Source organism: Anoplolepis gracilipes, chromosome 5 (genome assembly GCF_047496725.1).
Source record: "Anoplolepis gracilipes chromosome 5, ASM4749672v1, whole genome shotgun sequence".
Lineage (NCBI taxonomy): Eukaryota > Metazoa > Arthropoda > Insecta > Hymenoptera > Formicidae > Anoplolepis > Anoplolepis gracilipes.
The window spans coordinates 6,781,500-6,798,283 of NC_132974.1; the positions used below are offsets into that span (position 1 = coordinate 6,781,500).

Below are 16,784 nucleotides of genomic sequence, written 5' to 3' on the forward strand. Positions count from 1 at the left end.
TATAAATAAAAGGTACAGAAATACTCTAGAGAAATTGCAAGAATATATTTGCGCATATTTTTTTCTTATACAATAGAAAGATATATTCGAGAATAATTAATTCATCATAACAGAGTTTTATTATATATGTAGGTAAAAATAAAATAAAGACAATATTCCTGAAATTTAATAAGAAATGTGAGATTTATATGATTGCACAGAAAGTGCAATGCTTCTTAAATGGTAGTACCCTAGGACCCGAAAGAATCAAATCGCGGGTGCAGTGAGATCGTCGAAGCGAGGATAATCGAGATTCGAAAAGAAATGTATGCGCCCGCACACACGCACGCACATACAAATATGCCCTTCACTTTCAAACATTATATTCTCTAGTTCTGTATCTATACTAGTGGAGCTTTGTAAGTCCCAAAAACCACAGAGCGCGACCCGGGTCTCACGGGGCTTAGCGCGGAAGCAAGAGGAAGCGACGTTTCTCTCTCCAGGAGGCAAAATTTTATGAAGACCAACTTCTGGTCACGCTCCAATTTCCCCCTCCAGCGAGAATCGAAAGAAACGTCGCGTGTACCGACGGAAACCCGGGAATACAAAAGCGACACGACAACTGCTGCAAAGGAAAAGAACCAGAGGATTTCGCCTTGTGAAATTATCGCTGAGCTTTTACTATCTGTGTGTGAGAAGGAAGAAAACATTTCACTATTTAAAAAATATATACATAAATTAACAAGATTGTATTTGCTAGTTTATGATTTTCCTCTCTTTACGATTTTATTTTAAATTTTAGTTAATTCATTTAATTTAAAAAATTGTTTAACAAACACACGCACACACATGTGCACACGCTTTTAAAAAAATATCTGAAATTATCTCTAATATTATCCCTAATATTGATTTGTTTCAGCAAATAATTTAATAATTCCATTGAGCAGTACATTTTTTTTGTTCTTTCTGGTTATCTACTAATAATAAATAAAAATGTAATAATAAATAAATGCAAAATAATAAATACACTAAATACAAAATAATAAATTATAAATAAAGATAAAAACTTATACGACGTTAAAATCATGGAAGGAAATGAAAGACTCCAAAAACTTCGATACTGAATTCTCAATACTGATACTTGCATGAACGTCACCGTCATAAGCAAACGAAAGAGCAGAAAGAAAGTGGTAGCGTGACAAAGTCGGTATGTAGCAGAGGAAGAAAGAAAGAGAGCAAATGAAAGATGGGGAGTAAGAGGAGGAATCGTCCGTTGCGCTGTTCAGGAGTAAACGGAACAGCGAAGGTGTATTTTGTGGAGGAGAAGGCTGCCTGCCACGCGACCATGGGGCCCCATAGTGGGGATGTCGGCGTGCCAAGGGGCCCGCGGGACCAAGAAGACCATGGGCCGAGGGGGAGGAGAGGGCGGGCGTGTGTATGTAGGGAGACAGAGGGAGGAGGAGGAAGGTAGCGAAGCAAAGGGGGAAATGCAGCAGCAGCAGCAGCAGCTGTCGCTGCCAGTGCCCCCCTTCGTGTTACCCTAGAAGGGGCCCACTGGAGGACATTGGCGCAGACCACGGGGGCCCCAGTGCATCTCAACCTGTCTCGTTGGTAAAATCACAGGACAACGTTGGTGCTATCTATATTACATGAATTAATTTTTGAAATAATCCAGAAAAATCTTTGATTTATATTAGAAAAACAATTTCAATTTGTCTTACGATTAGTGTAAAAAAATAATTGATAGTTAAAGACTTTTTATATAAAAATAAAGAAGAAAAAATATTTAATTAATAATTAAAATTAATAAAATATTCAATTCTTTTATCCTTCCGTATCATGTACACATATATAATTTTTCTGGATGCTAATTTTAGAAGAGAGAGAGAGAGAGAGAGAGAGAGAGAGAGAGAGAGAGAGAGAGAGAGAGAGAGAGAGAGAGACCGACGACAAGATATTCCAAAATATAATAACATATACGTATGATATTCTAAAGATAACAAATTCTGATATAGACGTAATTACAACATCAGTGCGATCCAGTTCTGCATCGAACAGTTGAATTTAATTCAAGTATTCGAGAATGTGGGTTAAACGCGAGTTGCATCATGCTCGTTGGTAAACGTTGCACGTGGCGACGTTTACCACGTACTCGAGGAACGTTCCTTAACATTCTCGATCGTCGCATAATACTGGACCAAAAACGAGAAGAGATCGGATCGATCGCTTGTGGCGATTTGCGGCGAGTAAAAGTATGCCCGTTGTCGATTCTGTCGATCGGTGAAAACAAGGAGGAAACGTGTGTGCGAAATTGTGTATATATATAAAAAAAAAAAAGAAGAACAAGAGAGAGAAGGAGAGAGAATTCGAAGTGGCCAGAGTGCGTGCGCGCGCGTGCCGCTGTCGGCACGTGGCACACACGTGTTCCGGTTTCTCTTGGTCTCGCTCACACTCACTGGCGACGCCTTTACGCGACGCTCTTGACACGCGTGTTCATTCACACGGCTTTACGAACGACGACACACGGCAGGACAACGAGAACGAGGATGAAGGTGCAAGGAGAGGAGGAATCTTGATGGTTACCCTCCGGGATATACATTCAACAGGTGATCTCGCGGCACTTTCAACGCGATTTTTACTTCCGCAATATCGCGACCGTGATAAAGCTCAAACTAATTGAGAAAAAGACGCGAATTTCTCTTTAGGAGGAGGTTGCCAGAGTTCAATTGAATACATACAAAGAAATATCATGATAAGTAATGTATAAGTATGATATTGATTTAAATTTTATTTTTCAATGTTTTCCTAGATTTTTCGAGATTCTCTAGAGAAGATATATACGCATTTATAAAAGAAATGAGATAAATTGGAATAAAAATTAATTTTGATAGTAGAAAAGTTAACCGCGATACTTTTCACCGCGTTTGATCGCGCGTTTCTCTCAACGGAATCTCGTGATCGTTTACCTAATTAGAAGCGACATTCCTCCGGACTTCGTGCGGGCCATTGAACGTCAGAAGGTGACGTCGCACGCTCGAGGACAGTGGCACCTGCCAAAAAATCGGAGCCCCTTTTTCGGAACTGGCGCTGCCAGGAGAGCCCCGAGTGCACATTTGTTGTTCGAACCCCGGTCGCGTGGACGCATATACACGTGTAGCGGCGTACACAGTGCGTAGTACATACGTGCACGTACGTACGCGTACTATGCGGCAGGCCCCTACATGTGGGCCTAACGAAATCTGGCCAGATGTCTATTTTGAACGTGGTGCAGGTCGGTGCCATGCGTCGTCGAAAACCCACCCGGTGCATACGCGCTTCGCGCATATACATGCGTGCGTGCGTGCCCACACACGCGGGCTCAGTCAGATTCGCTTTTCGAATTGCACGTGCTTTACAGGTGGCACACCATCTACTTCTGATTTTTGTCGTCGTTCGAGTGAGTAATTTACATGTGGTAATGTCAATGTACGAGTAACGAGGAGAAAAAATGAGCAAAGAAAGAATTTATTACGATTTTTAAATCACGTAAGTAAATATTGATCAATCAATTATTCTAAAAATTATTACTATGCAATTTGTTATCAATATATATATATATATATATATATATATATATATATATATATATTAATAATTGCATATTAATAAAATTTTAATTGATTACATTGATTAATATCGATTAATAGAAAAAATTGTTTGTTTTTTTTTTTATGTGCAACCGTATATGTACAAAAATTTGTTCTTATATTTATTGTAAAATAATTAAAACAAAAAAATTCTGTTAAACCATCTTAGATAACCGTTTATAATTCGAATTAGCGATTTCAGTTGATCGGTATATGTAATTATTGTAAAAGTCGATAAATACTAAAGAATTAAACTCTACCCAAATATTACATTACAAAGTTTCGCTGCTTTAACGACAAAATATAGTTGAGAACCACCGCACCTACGCCAATGGAGCAAGGGGATACCAGGATATGGTGCCCCTTGTAGGGTGGTGCTTTCAGTCAGGCTGGTAAGAGACACGACTCTCTAGGACGATAGGTATTTGTCCTCACGGAGAGTATGTCATTCGATATAGCATCGCGATGAGATTTTCAAAGACGGTGAACTTTTATTCTTCCCTGTCGTCGATCCCGAACTATAACTGTATATCACTTTTTTTTTTTCTCGTAACTTCAAATATTAACAGTAAAATACAGTTAGCGATAAAATATATTTTTACGAGAATTAAATAAAACTTTATGTAATCTTTAAGATATCCGACATACATTAATCGGTTGCCAGGTGTTTTATGAAACGATGTACATGAAGAACCATACGCGGATCATCCAGCATCTTTTTTATCGCACCAAGCTCGTTCTGTAACCCAGTTCTCGCCACGGCTAATGGACTTTTGCTCTTCTCCGTGGAGCATCGCAAATTTGCGGAGTGGAAATGAGGGTGGCAAGGGAAGGGCGTACAGAGAGATGAACAGAAAGGAACTTTGAAGAGACACGCGCAGAATACAACCGCAGGAGAAAGAGGGACAGAAAAAAAGACGGAGGGAAAGAGAAGTGACGAGAACGCGGAGAGAGGCGCGGAAAGAGAAAAAGAGAGGACCAGAAGCAAGAGTTTCACGCAGTGGCAAATTCATATCGACCATAACAGGAGCGAGGCGAATGGCGGTATACGCGGTTCGGTAACGAGGGACTTGCATTAGTCAGGAATTCTGAAGTAACACGCGTCCGTGTTTTTTACAAAAAGCCTTAAGATGTCTTCCATTTTCTGTCGTTTTCCTTCCACCGCCAGTTGTTCTTGGCTGTCTAAAGTAACCGCGATGAGATCGAGTGCATACATCGATGTGTAAGAATCGTACAATATACTATTTCACTCGAACATAACTCGCCAAGAAATTTTCATACGTCGAACAATGTAAAGAATTTTCATGCATTATTGTGGTGAAAATATTCGCGCGATATGTACTTTTAAAAATTTACCAGTTTTTAAATATATGGATATAATAAGGACTTTATAAAATAATGTCATTTCTCATTCAATATATTGCTAACGTAATTTTAAGTTTTTTTTTTATGTGATGAGATATCAATGGTATCGAGATAGTCATTGTTTCGACCGGAATTTTCGTGACCTATCGATACCACTGTACGCTCTTACGTTTTTTTTTTTTTTTTTTTTTTTTTTTTTTTTTTGCGAAAGAGAGAGAAGGAAGGAGCGATGAAGAAAACACAAGAAAGAGAGCGAGAACTAAAACGAGAGAGTAAACTTGATACAACGAAGAAGGAATGATCCTGATTGGGAGAATGCGCGGTGTTGGGAGAGAATGCTCGTTGGTGGGGAAAGGGATCGAGTTTAGGGCGACGGGTGAACAAGAGGGTCGAGGGCGAGAGGGGTAGAAGCAGATGCTCATCGAGTCCCCGCTGTAAATGTAGATTATGCTCGCGCCCTTAATTTGTGTGCGTGCATATGTGAACGCACTCTGGACTTGGCCTTTCCTAAGGAGAGGATTGAAAAGCGTCCAAGGAGATCGCCGTCTCTCTGTGATAAAACTCGCCAGAATATATTTATAACCGCGATACTACTATTTCCTTCGCGAAATCTGCCTGTGCATCTCGTGTAAACACTGTGCTCACGCAAAGTTGCACCACTCGGTGCTAATAAACTACTCAGTATTAATAAACGAAGAAACGTACGGATTTGACCGCGGATTTACGCGGGAAGATTATGCGGATTTTATCACAAATAATCGTATATATTTCCATACTTATCATACAAATCTTCTATTTTGTAGAATCAAAGATTCAAAAACAGAATCGATATTTTAAAACTTTTTTTATATTTATTAAATAATACCTTTTTATATTTGCCATACTATATTTTTAAGATTTTAATATATGCAAAAATTTTTTTAGAAAACCTGCAGAACTTGTAAAAATTGAGATATTTTATTTCTGAAAAAAAACCTGTTTTTAACATTTTAAAGGCTTGATATTTTTTTTTTTTTTTTTTTTTTTTTTTTTATTAAAATGATTCGAGCTTACAAGGAAACTAAAATTCTGCTTAGATCGTGCGGCGTCGCGATTTGTACGTTTTTCCGACATCGATGGAAGGTGACGCACCCTCTTCCATATTTTAAGTATGTGGGTTTTCGACATGAGCCATTATAAGAGAGTTCGAGGACGCGCGCGCGAGGCGCGTGCACGGAGACGGAGAAAGAAAGGCTGAGAAAGAGGTGGCAGTACACGGGAGTGAGAAAAAAACGGAGAAAGAGAGAGAGACGGAGCGAGAGGCAGGTGCATCACGGTGACACTCCCTCGATAATTCTCCGGAGAGAGAGAGAGATAGATAGAAAGAGAGGGACGGTAGTAGGTATGCACGATAAAGAAAGAAAGAGAGAAGAGGACCTAAGTCACGAGTGTTGTGTCTGGAGATCGTTTATAGTCGTTCGCTTAAACTCTCGCTCCGAGGAAGGAGAGTTTCGAAAATGGCGTCGATGGACCCCGGTCGAAATGTTCGGCGTGGCAACCTTCGCGACGCGATGATACGAGATATCTTGAAGGAAAGTCGCGAAAATGGCGATGATTGTGGGACTTCGTACATACAGGATACATACTTCGCTCGCGAAAGGCAAACTTATTTTTCGCAGAAAAATAGCGCGCACTGGCAAAAAGAACGCGGATGAAATATATCTCTCTATTTGACATACAAATATTATAAATATCTGAAACGATATAAATATCTGACGACTCGCAAAGGAATTAATGATCCGATCGCACGGCAGTCCGCGACGTTTGATCGATCGATGCTATACATGAATCATATGTGTGTGTGTGTTTGTTAAACTATATTTTATCGAGCTCGCTACTTCCTGAAACAAACTCGTACTCAGGTAGATTTGCTCGTGAGTCATAGAATGTACGCGATAATTTTAGATTCTGATCGACCATTTGGTACCGTATTTTCGCTGCATTACGCGTAATTTCAAATCAGATTATTTTCTCGGCGAATGTTTATCTTTGCCGATGGATTCTCTAAGATGCATCTCACCGCCGTCGTGGCGAAATGCAGCGCGAAATAATTTTCGAAACATCCGCGGCCGTTGGATTTACGAAACACAGACGAACAATAAAATGCTTATTACTCGCGTTTTATCTCTGTTTTTTATGTTATTATGTTGCGTTGTATATTTGATAAAATTTTAGTCGATTGAACCATCATGCGTAAGAGAGAAAAAAAAACTGGAGGATACGAGTATTTCAGAATCTTCTTAAATGATAGGGAATTAAAACGGATACCGGAAGTATTTTCGGTAAGTAGGGTGGATGCTATTTTCAGATACCCTTGCACTTGAACCCTGTGTCAACCCTCGACTCTTTAGGGCACTACAGAAAATGAAAAGCAGATGGATATGTTTTACTATATAATTTCATTTAAAGACAGGGGGCATCTTTTCCATGTTTATATATAATTCTCTCTATACTTACTAATATATTAAAATTAATGTCAATAATAATTATTATATAATAAAATAATTTACGCGCATCAATACTTTTGCTGTGTTGTGTATACTATCGTTCTGTACGTAGGAATTAATTGAACCGAAATTTAATACGAATTGTTTACGAAATAGCGAATCGAGCGATCGTGCCGTGAATTGAAAGTTCGCGACCGTCGTAATACGGCTCGTTAAATTATGATACGCAAAGTAATATGAACCTTAATAATACAGTCGCGGCGTAATACGGTCTGCGGCGAGGCCTCTTCGACGCAAAGCGACAATCGTCGAGATTAACGGGCCGAAACAAACCAACGACAAGTCAACTGTCTCATAGTTATCAAATTATGAGAAACGAGACTCGGCGAACCTGACACCCGGTAGAAACACTCGAGCGTAAATAATGAATCTCATCGATTTTACCATAATGATTCCCCGATCGTAAAGAATGAAAATATTTCATTTTTTGTTATCCAAACTAACTTTGATCGATATTGAATAATTTTATGCGAAATAAAGTTATCATTAACATAGTAATAAATTAATATAATAATAATTATATAGTAATAAATTCTATATATTTATGCAGTACTTGAATTAAAGAAAAATATAAAATATAATTCAATATATAATAATAATTATCTCCTGTTTCGAGAATTTTGAATATATACAGAAAATTTTGTGAGAATATTATCGCGTAAACATCTATGTGTACAGAATTACAAATTCAATTCGTTACGAAACGCATTGCTTTTTCTTTCGAAGCCGTCCTACCATGTTTTATAGGGAAACGCAATGCCGCAATATAAATTATATTTAACCGAATAACCGGCATATACGGTTCCCGCAGCATTTCAAAGGAATATGGGAACGCCTCGGACGGAGCGTCTAGAAGGCGTTTTTGCGGTCTCTCCGAGCTGCTCGACTGCGCCGAACTTAGCCTACGAGAGAGGGCCTACAGCACGGTCGTCTTCCAAACAACGTCTCAAACCAAACAAACGTTTGAGACTCAGTTACCAACTATGCCGCGGACTACCGCACAAATACTACACATCGCTCTCCTCTAAATCGTAATTTCAAATTGCTTTGTACGCTCTGAAACGATAATTAGCGCGGGAATTTCGCGGCTTCGAATAACACTGTCATGTTATTAAAATAATTCTATTATTCAAGTATAATTAAATGTAAATATTATCTAATATAATCGTAATATAAATAGATTAAGAACATATATATTTACAAATTTGATGCAAATAGATAAACTAATATACTATATATATGACATGTAAAAATGCAAAGATGTGAGATCGTTCTTTCTGTTTTATAAATAAATATTTTTATCAAAATTGTTTTACAAGTTATATATATATATATATATATATATATATATATATATATATGTGTGTGTGTGTGTGTGTGTGTGTATGTGTATATTACTAAACAATTTGATGAAAATATATTTGTAAAACAGAAAGAGAGATATTTAGTAGCTTTTAGGTAAAATTTTCATTTAATCGATAAATATTATTAAGTAAATATTATTCATCGTAAGGGATAGAAGAGAATGTATACAGTATTTATCTTGATAATAAAAACATTTGGTACTTAAAAATTAACAAAACTAGAACTGTTATTATATTTGACACGTGCCGTGATAAAAAATCCACAAAGAATGAGAACCTCTTTCGAGAGGTAACGCACAACTCGGGGCACGCAACGGCGCATCGCTCTGTGGCTGCTTCTCTGGCAGGTGTATGAAGCGAGAAATAAAAGAAAAACGGCATATCCTCTCCGCGCGGAGGCTGACTGCGAGAGAACGAGCGAGGGAGGAAAGAAGGGAGAGAGAGTTCACGAGAAAGAAGAGAAAAAAAAGGGTTTCGATTTATGAACTACTGCATTACATCCAAACAATTAACCACTAATGATTCGTACGATCGCTTTGACGTTTCGGCACGTGGTACGATAACGTGTACGCGAACGGATAATTCGATCGCGGGCATCGCGACGGCGATCATCTTTTTCCCGGAAGTCTCCCTATCGGCGTTCACCCTCGCATTCATACGTACGCATTCACACATACACATATACGCATACACATATACATCGCCCACACTGTTGCATATGACAGCGAGCAGCGACGTAGGAGCGTCTCTTTAGCGTGTCTAGGTTATGTTATTCTCATTCCGGCGCGACACCGCGATATACACGCGAGGGTGAAAACTCGCGCCGACGAAGAGGAAAATCACGGCGTCGGTGAGAATAATCACTTAACGCGAGGAACACGAGACAGAGAGCCGTTGCTCTCGGCGCTAGTTTCCGTCGACGGGGCAGCACTGTCCAAGGCACTACAAGCGAACCAAAACACAGAACGGGGTAGCAGAGACGGTCATCGTTGACGATGCGATTCTCGACGCGATCGCAAGCTCGATCGACCGATTGAGAGACGCGCGATGGGCTTTAAATATGCACGAAATGAGATACACTTATTGTTAGACACAGCAGAGAAGAAGACAGAGAGCGAGAGGCAGAGAGACGTCCGTCGCTTTAATTTGCACACGAGTTACGCACGGCGCAAGTATCGAGATACACGGCACTGTCGACGACGCACACTCACCAGGCTGCTTATTGGCGATCTTATTGAAGCAGTTCTGAAAGACCTCGTAGAGATGCATCGGCTCGTCGTCGCTGGCCGCCATGTTTTCGCACGAGACGTGAAAACGAGTGGACGTTCCGTGGTCGAGGCGAGTGGGCACGGTTTCGCGGTGCGGCCGCGCGCGGAGCCACCCTCCTCCCGCTACGATCACCCACACTACTGAAGCGTGGAGCTTCACGGACGCGACTCTTATACGGGCGCGGCTGGCGCCACCTCATGTCCAAGCTTGAGCGCCGCCACGTTCACGGCTCATGGCTCGCGCGCGGCTTTTGAAACACAGCGATGATTCAAGTTGCTTTCAGATGAATTTAAACTGAAATGAAAAATATATATACTTTATTAATTAAGCGATTCGATACAAGGTTTTGTAGAGTATATTAATTTTTAAAAATAAAAGCACTTTTGTCTCTATAAAAAGAGACTTTTAAAAAATCCATCATATCATAAAGAACAATTTTTTTTAAGAATAATTTTTCTTCGATGATGACAATATTACATTAAAATTTTTTATTCACAATTCGGGAGTAGAAATATTTATACAGAATAAATTCTGAATGTATTAAAATTATTAGTTACATACAACGAGCAGCGTAGAAATTTATAATAATACAATACATATGAGATTTGGATCGCAGTGTTTTAATTAATTGGTAAAATGGATAAAAGAAACTATTAGACGGTACTAATGTGTAAAAAGATTGTTGTACACAAATTTATATTGGTATCTAAGAAAATAAATAATATTAATAATAAGCGCTATTATTATTAATAATAATCACAAGCTATTATTGTTCCTTAAGAATAATAATTATACTATTATAATTATCTTAATGTTTTTTAATTACTTATGTTTACATTATAAATTTGTGTACAATAACCTTTAATACTCACACTAGTATCTAATTGAATTTGCTATATAACTCGAGTATTATTATTAATTGATTAAAGTAACTTATGCCAAGGTAATATTTTTATATTATGTTAATTGTAAGTAAAAAATATAAAAATATCTTATATATAAAATATATTGCAACAGATCAAACCAAGATAGAGAATATTAATAACAATAAATAAACAAATATATAATCTTTGATCTCATTAAAAATTGAATATTAATAGCATCAATAAATAATGCCAACATTATCTAAAATATATTATATCGCAAACATGTATATATTGTATTTAGAAACTTGTTATTTCAAGCAAGTTTTGTTTTCTATCTTAAACTCCATCAAAATCAGAATTTTGTGGAATAGGATGTGATATGTCTTCATAATCTTGCCGACCATAACCTACAAATTGAAACAAAATAATATGAAAATTAATTTTATTTATACAATCGTTACAAAGCAAGAAATTGCTGCTGCTGGACACTACAATTTCATGCAACATAAATTCAGGTGCAAAGCAGTCATAAGACAAACAGTATAACAGAGAGATAACTATAACACAGAAAGAGATATTTAGATAATTAAAAATTGTCGATTAACAAATTAACGAAAATAATTATAAATTCCAGTAAAGCCTATAACGTCACGCACATACTTAAAACCAGATCTTGACGAAGCACTGACGCACTACAAAAAGCGTAGATGTCTACCCAGTGATTTACTGACCCATGGCAGGACTTGGTGCAAATACTGTGGCTAAGTTGCCGTTTCTCCCTTGGCCTATTCGCAACAGATATATACTCGATATTGGACGGGCAATCAAATTTATAATCATAAGGGCTGCACTAAATTTATTAGACGCATCTACAAATAAATACAATTAGATAGATACATTGCTTGCATGAGATAGTTAGTAAACAGTAAATTAATATCTAACTTTCTTTTTTCCAATTTGTTAACTATCTTTTTATCTTTTTTTATTTTTTGTATAAATAATGTATATATACACATTCGTATATATACATATATATATATATATATATATATATATATATATATATATGCTCAATATTATCATGCTATATACTATACTTACTGTTGTATTCTGAAGGATAATAGACTGATAAAGTAACCACATCAAGAAATATAGAGAGCACATTTATAAAAAGTGCCTAGAAGAAATATACTGTATAACTAGTTTTAAATTAAAAAAATTATTTTTTTCTTCCTTTTCTTAATAACTTACAAATTGAAGTGGTTCATCTGATTCGATACTATGAACAGCCCACAATATACAAACAAAGAACAATATATTATAAAACAACACAGATTTTGGACACCAACTTCCTTGAATACCCCTATAAAGTATTTTACAGAGCTTGTAATAATGCAAAGTTTTATAAATAAATGAATGCAAAATACACTTTATCACAAAACAAGTTGTTCTTACCATGTTACAAGTACCAAATGTATTGCAAATATAATCTAGAAAAATATATAATCAAAAATAATATATAATAAAAGAAATTTAATTTTTGTTATCACCAAAATTAAAATTCATACATTTGCAGTTTACAAGACTTTATGTGTCATGAAACATTAGTAATTCGCATAAGATATAAATTTACTTATACAGTTTAAAAAATGGATGATAAATTACATACGATGGCATTAAGTTTACGAAAATACTGAAAATGCATACAATAAAATGAAATAGAACGAAATTAATTTTTTATTTACATACCTTTAATGAAAAATGAGATAAATTGGTTATATTAGGCATTCTCGTTGCGTATGACTAGAACGGTAAAGTAATCGAATCAACGCGATTAAAATATATTTTTTTAGCTATAGTGGAGCACTGTGGCGCACTATCTAATCTATTTTTCCGCCCCTACAAAACTTTAATTCGATAACAAAATATTTATTTATTTGTACTGCGTATATCAGCTGTGGTGCTTGTCAGTGCTTGTGGCAGCACCTTTTACAAGTATTGCCATCTGACATTCTCCCATCAAACTATCAGATTGGAAACTAATTTTGCAACCGCAGTAACCGCGTATATACATTCATATTTCAATAAAAAAATATAAAAAAACATTAGTAGGTACATAGGTTTGCAATCTTGAGTGTATTATAGTAATATAGGAATAGACACACAACACATTTATTTGTCTTAAATATCCTGAACAGAAGAGAGAAAATATATATCTTTTTCTAACATTTATGCCACACTATCATCACAGATAAGGAAGGAAAATATATTTCTACATCCGTCTCTGTTTCTCTTAAATTCATCTTTATATTGCCATATTTATCTCTCGATTTTTATGACAATTGCAAGAAATAATATCGTTAGAGCAAATTATAGAACAACGACGTTGTACATACATACCTGATTACAGTTGTCCATTGCATTTTCGTTGCATTTCGTCGAGAAAATAACGGACTCAAATACATATGTCGGCTTGGGAGGGGGGAGGGTTTTGCTCAATTCTGGATCCGGACGTCACACATAGACCGGTTTAGCGATTGTATGCAATAATTAACGCGTTACAACGTCTGACACTTCGCGAAACATTCAATTTTCACGCGCGAGGTTCACTTTTAGACGATGATAATCGCGAGAAACACGGAGCGATTCGAATCCAACTTTCGGGTTTGTTGGGACGCGTTACGTATTACGTTACTAACCCGCGCAAAATCTATCGAAAAGCACGCAGATTGCGATTCTCGAAGTAACGCAATCGATCAATCGATATAAGGCACTCTACAGGATACGGCTATAATCGGAACAGTTTGACACTGTCGGTAAAATCGCGTTGTCTCTCTTGACATTGCACAACACGTGTGATGATGTAGCATTCGTGCACTTACACTAATTCGATAAATGTAAATTATTGATTATATGTATATACATACACATCGAAGTCTTGATATACATTTTATCATACACATATACGTACACACATACATGCACATGTGTTGATTACGCTGATGCTGATAATATTGAATTGTAAATAACTTTCGAGGGTTTTTCCATTACCTAAAATGATTCTATAGCATGTGTTAATTGTTGTCCATTAATTTTTATTGTTCATTATATTGTGGTGATAAAAAAAATTTATGCATAATGTTATACAAAAGTCGTTATATACTAAGGTACTTTCGACCTTTTGCGAGACTTTATCATGAAGAAGCGTCTGTTATTGGCAGTACGCCAAATTTTAACTCATCAATTTATCAGGTTAAAAAATGTTTTTATATTTCATTGTTTTCTTTTATAATTCTTGTGTTTCTGATAATAATATATTTTGTAATTTATAAAACTTAGTATGCGATAAATATACAAAATATACTATATATTGCAACACAAATACATAATTTAGTATTTGTTTATAAATATTTTGAATATTCATTTTTTTTACATATTGCACAGGAGAATTATACACAAATGAAAATCCTTGTTGATCAATTGAAAAACACTGTGGAGAAGATAGTTGAAGGTGGTGGACAGAAAGCAAGAGAAAGACATGTAAGCAAAGGAAAGCTTTTACCTCGGGAACGAATAAATACTCTTTTAGATAAAAATTCACCTTTCTTAGAGTTTTCACAACTGGCGGGTTACAAGCTTTATAATAAGGAGGAAGTACCAGCAGGTGGAATTATTACTGGTATTGGAAGAGTAGAAGGGTAATCCAATGACAAAATCAGTTTATTATAGTTGTCTTTAATATTATTTTTATCAGATATCTTTTTTCAGCACTGAATGTATGATAATAGCAAATGATCCTACTGTAAAGGCTGGTACTTATTACCCTATATCGGTTAAGAAGCAGTTACGTGCACAAGAAATTGCAGAAGAAAATGAATTACCTTGTATATATTTAGTTGACAGTGGAGGTGCAAACTTGCCTATGCAGGCTGATGTATTCGCTGATAAAATGCATTTTGGCAGATCTTTTTATAATCAAGCAAACATGAGTGCTAAAGGAATTGCGCAAATTGCAGTTATTATGGGAAGTTGCACAGCAGGTATTTGTCACTATATTGATGATATTTGTATTGATATATTATTGATATATTTTATGTACAAATTTATGTAATCATGTTGTAGGTGGTGCATATGTTCCTGCTATGGCAGATGAAAATATTATTGTTGATAAACAAGGCACAGTATTTTTAGCCGGTCCACCGCTGGTGAAAGCTTCAACCGGTGAAGAAATTTCGGCAGAGGATTTAGGAGGCGCTATGCTTCATTGTCGGTAATTATTTTAGATACTATATTGAGCTTTCTCTCTTATAAAAATGCTGATCTGTAATTCTTAAATTCCAGACAATCTGGCGTCATTGATCACTGTGCGATAGACGACACTCATGCTTTGCATCTGACACGTCGAATCGTGAAAGATCTAAATCGGCAACGACCTATGGATGTGAAAATCAATAAAAATATTGAATTGCCTGCCCATGCTGTCGATGAAATCTATGGTATCGTTGGAACAAATCTGAAACGTCCGTTTGATGTCAAAGAAGTTATCGCAAGAATCGTGGATGGATCGAAATTCCATGAATTTAAAGCACAGTATGGTGAAACCTTAGTCACAGGATTTGCTAAAATTTACGGCTATCCTGTGGGCATTGTTGCAAACAACGGTGTATTATTTTCCCAAAGTGCTTTGAAAGGCGCTCACTTTGTGCAACTTTGTGCACAAAGAAAAATTCCTCTTATCTTTTTGCAAAATATCACTGGTACAGTTATAAAGCTATTAATTCATTATTTTATACTTTAACTTACGTTATATGTATAATATAAATATGTATAATATAATATGTAATAATATAAATTCATCAATATAGGATTCATGGTGGGTAAAGATGCAGAATCGGGAGGTATCGCCAAAAATGGTGCTAAAATGGTAACAGCAGTAGCTTGCGCGCAAGTACCCAAAATTACAGTAATAATCGGGAGTTCTTATGGAGCTGGAAACTATGGTATTTTTTTTTTTTTACTATAACTATTTAAATTATTTCTTTAAAAAAATGTAATGCAAATACATGATAGGAATGTGTGGCCGATCTTATTCTCCACGTTTCCTTTATTCTTGGCCAAATGCTAAAATCTCGGTAATGGGAGGAGAGCAAGCAGCTGGCGTATTGACGCAAATCACAAAGGACCAACGTGCAAAAGAAGGCAAACAGGTATATATATATATATTTTTTTTCTTTTCCATATACAGAAAGATTCATATATGTCTCGATGATATAGTGGACTCAAGAAGAAGAAGAAAATCTCAAAGACCCAATCATAAAACAATTTGAAAAGGAAAGCAGTCCGTATTACTCTAGTGCCAGGTAAGAAATAATCGTCGTTGCATAGAAAAATTTAATTTGTTATCTTTACAAATATTCTGATATCTGCTAGACTGTGGGATGATGGGGTGATCGATCCAGCCGACACACGAATTGTGCTTGGTCTGAGCTTATCTGCAAGTCTGAATGCACCTATACCTGATTCTAAATTCGGGATTTTCCGAATGTAATATGCATACAAAATATTAATGAAAGTATACAAAAGTACTATATTAATGTTAAATTTTATATAGTGTTTTATATCTGATATCTAATCCAAAGATATTTTATATTTTATAAAGACTATTTTTTTTATTATTGTTGCTATACATTTCAAATATATGTTTTTGTTATATTTTGCAATATAAATAGTTTTTAATTATTTACAATAATGCCTCTTCCCTGGATGCAT

At 36.1% G+C, this 16,784-nt stretch overlaps 2 protein-coding genes across 10 annotated transcripts in view; one reads left to right on the forward strand and one right to left on the reverse strand.

Annotated features, from left to right (window-relative positions):
* LOC140665879 (protein daughterless-like) overlaps positions 1–13,020 on the reverse strand; it is a 115,769-nt gene extending 102,749 nt beyond the window's left edge. For 8 of the 9 annotated variants that reach the window (XM_072892465.1, XM_072892464.1, XM_072892461.1 and 5 more), the window contains exons 1-2: positions 12,765–13,019; positions 10,092–10,443 (exon numbers count right to left, since the gene is read on the reverse strand). In XM_072892465.1, the coding sequence (XP_072748566.1) occupies positions 10,092–10,173 (82 nt within the window). In that variant the 5' untranslated portion in view covers positions 10,174–10,443; positions 12,765–13,019. Of the gene's footprint in view, positions 1–10,091; positions 10,444–12,764 lie in introns of all 9 variants that reach the window. The other variant, XM_072892467.1, reaches the window with a different exon arrangement.
* An 833-nt stretch (positions 13,021–13,853) lies between these two features.
* On the forward strand, positions 13,854–16,697 carry Mccc2 (methylcrotonyl-CoA carboxylase subunit 2). Its single transcript, XM_072892468.1, has 9 exons — positions 13,854–14,267; positions 14,460–14,713; positions 14,784–15,055; positions 15,138–15,285; positions 15,357–15,772; positions 15,881–16,015; positions 16,086–16,222; positions 16,290–16,375; positions 16,446–16,697. Exons 1-9 carry the CDS (start codon positions 14,154–14,156, stop codon positions 16,561–16,563), a joined length of 1,680 nt encoding a protein of 559 aa, XP_072748569.1. The 5' UTR covers positions 13,854–14,153; the 3' UTR covers positions 16,564–16,697.
* Positions 16,698–16,784: the final 87 nt, after the last annotated feature.

Coding starts and splice junctions, on each gene's coding strand:
- Mccc2 (XM_072892468.1), top strand. CDS start 14,154: ATGTTATACAAAAGTCGTTATATACTAAGGTACTTTCGACCTTTTGCG. Junction 14,268..14,459: donor TTAACTCATCAATTTATCAG/GTTAAAAAATGT, acceptor CATATTGCACAG/GAGAATTATACACAAATGAA. Junction 16,223..16,289: donor GTGCAAAAGAAGGCAAACAG/GTATATATATAT, acceptor TCGATGATATAG/TGGACTCAAGAAGAAGAAGA.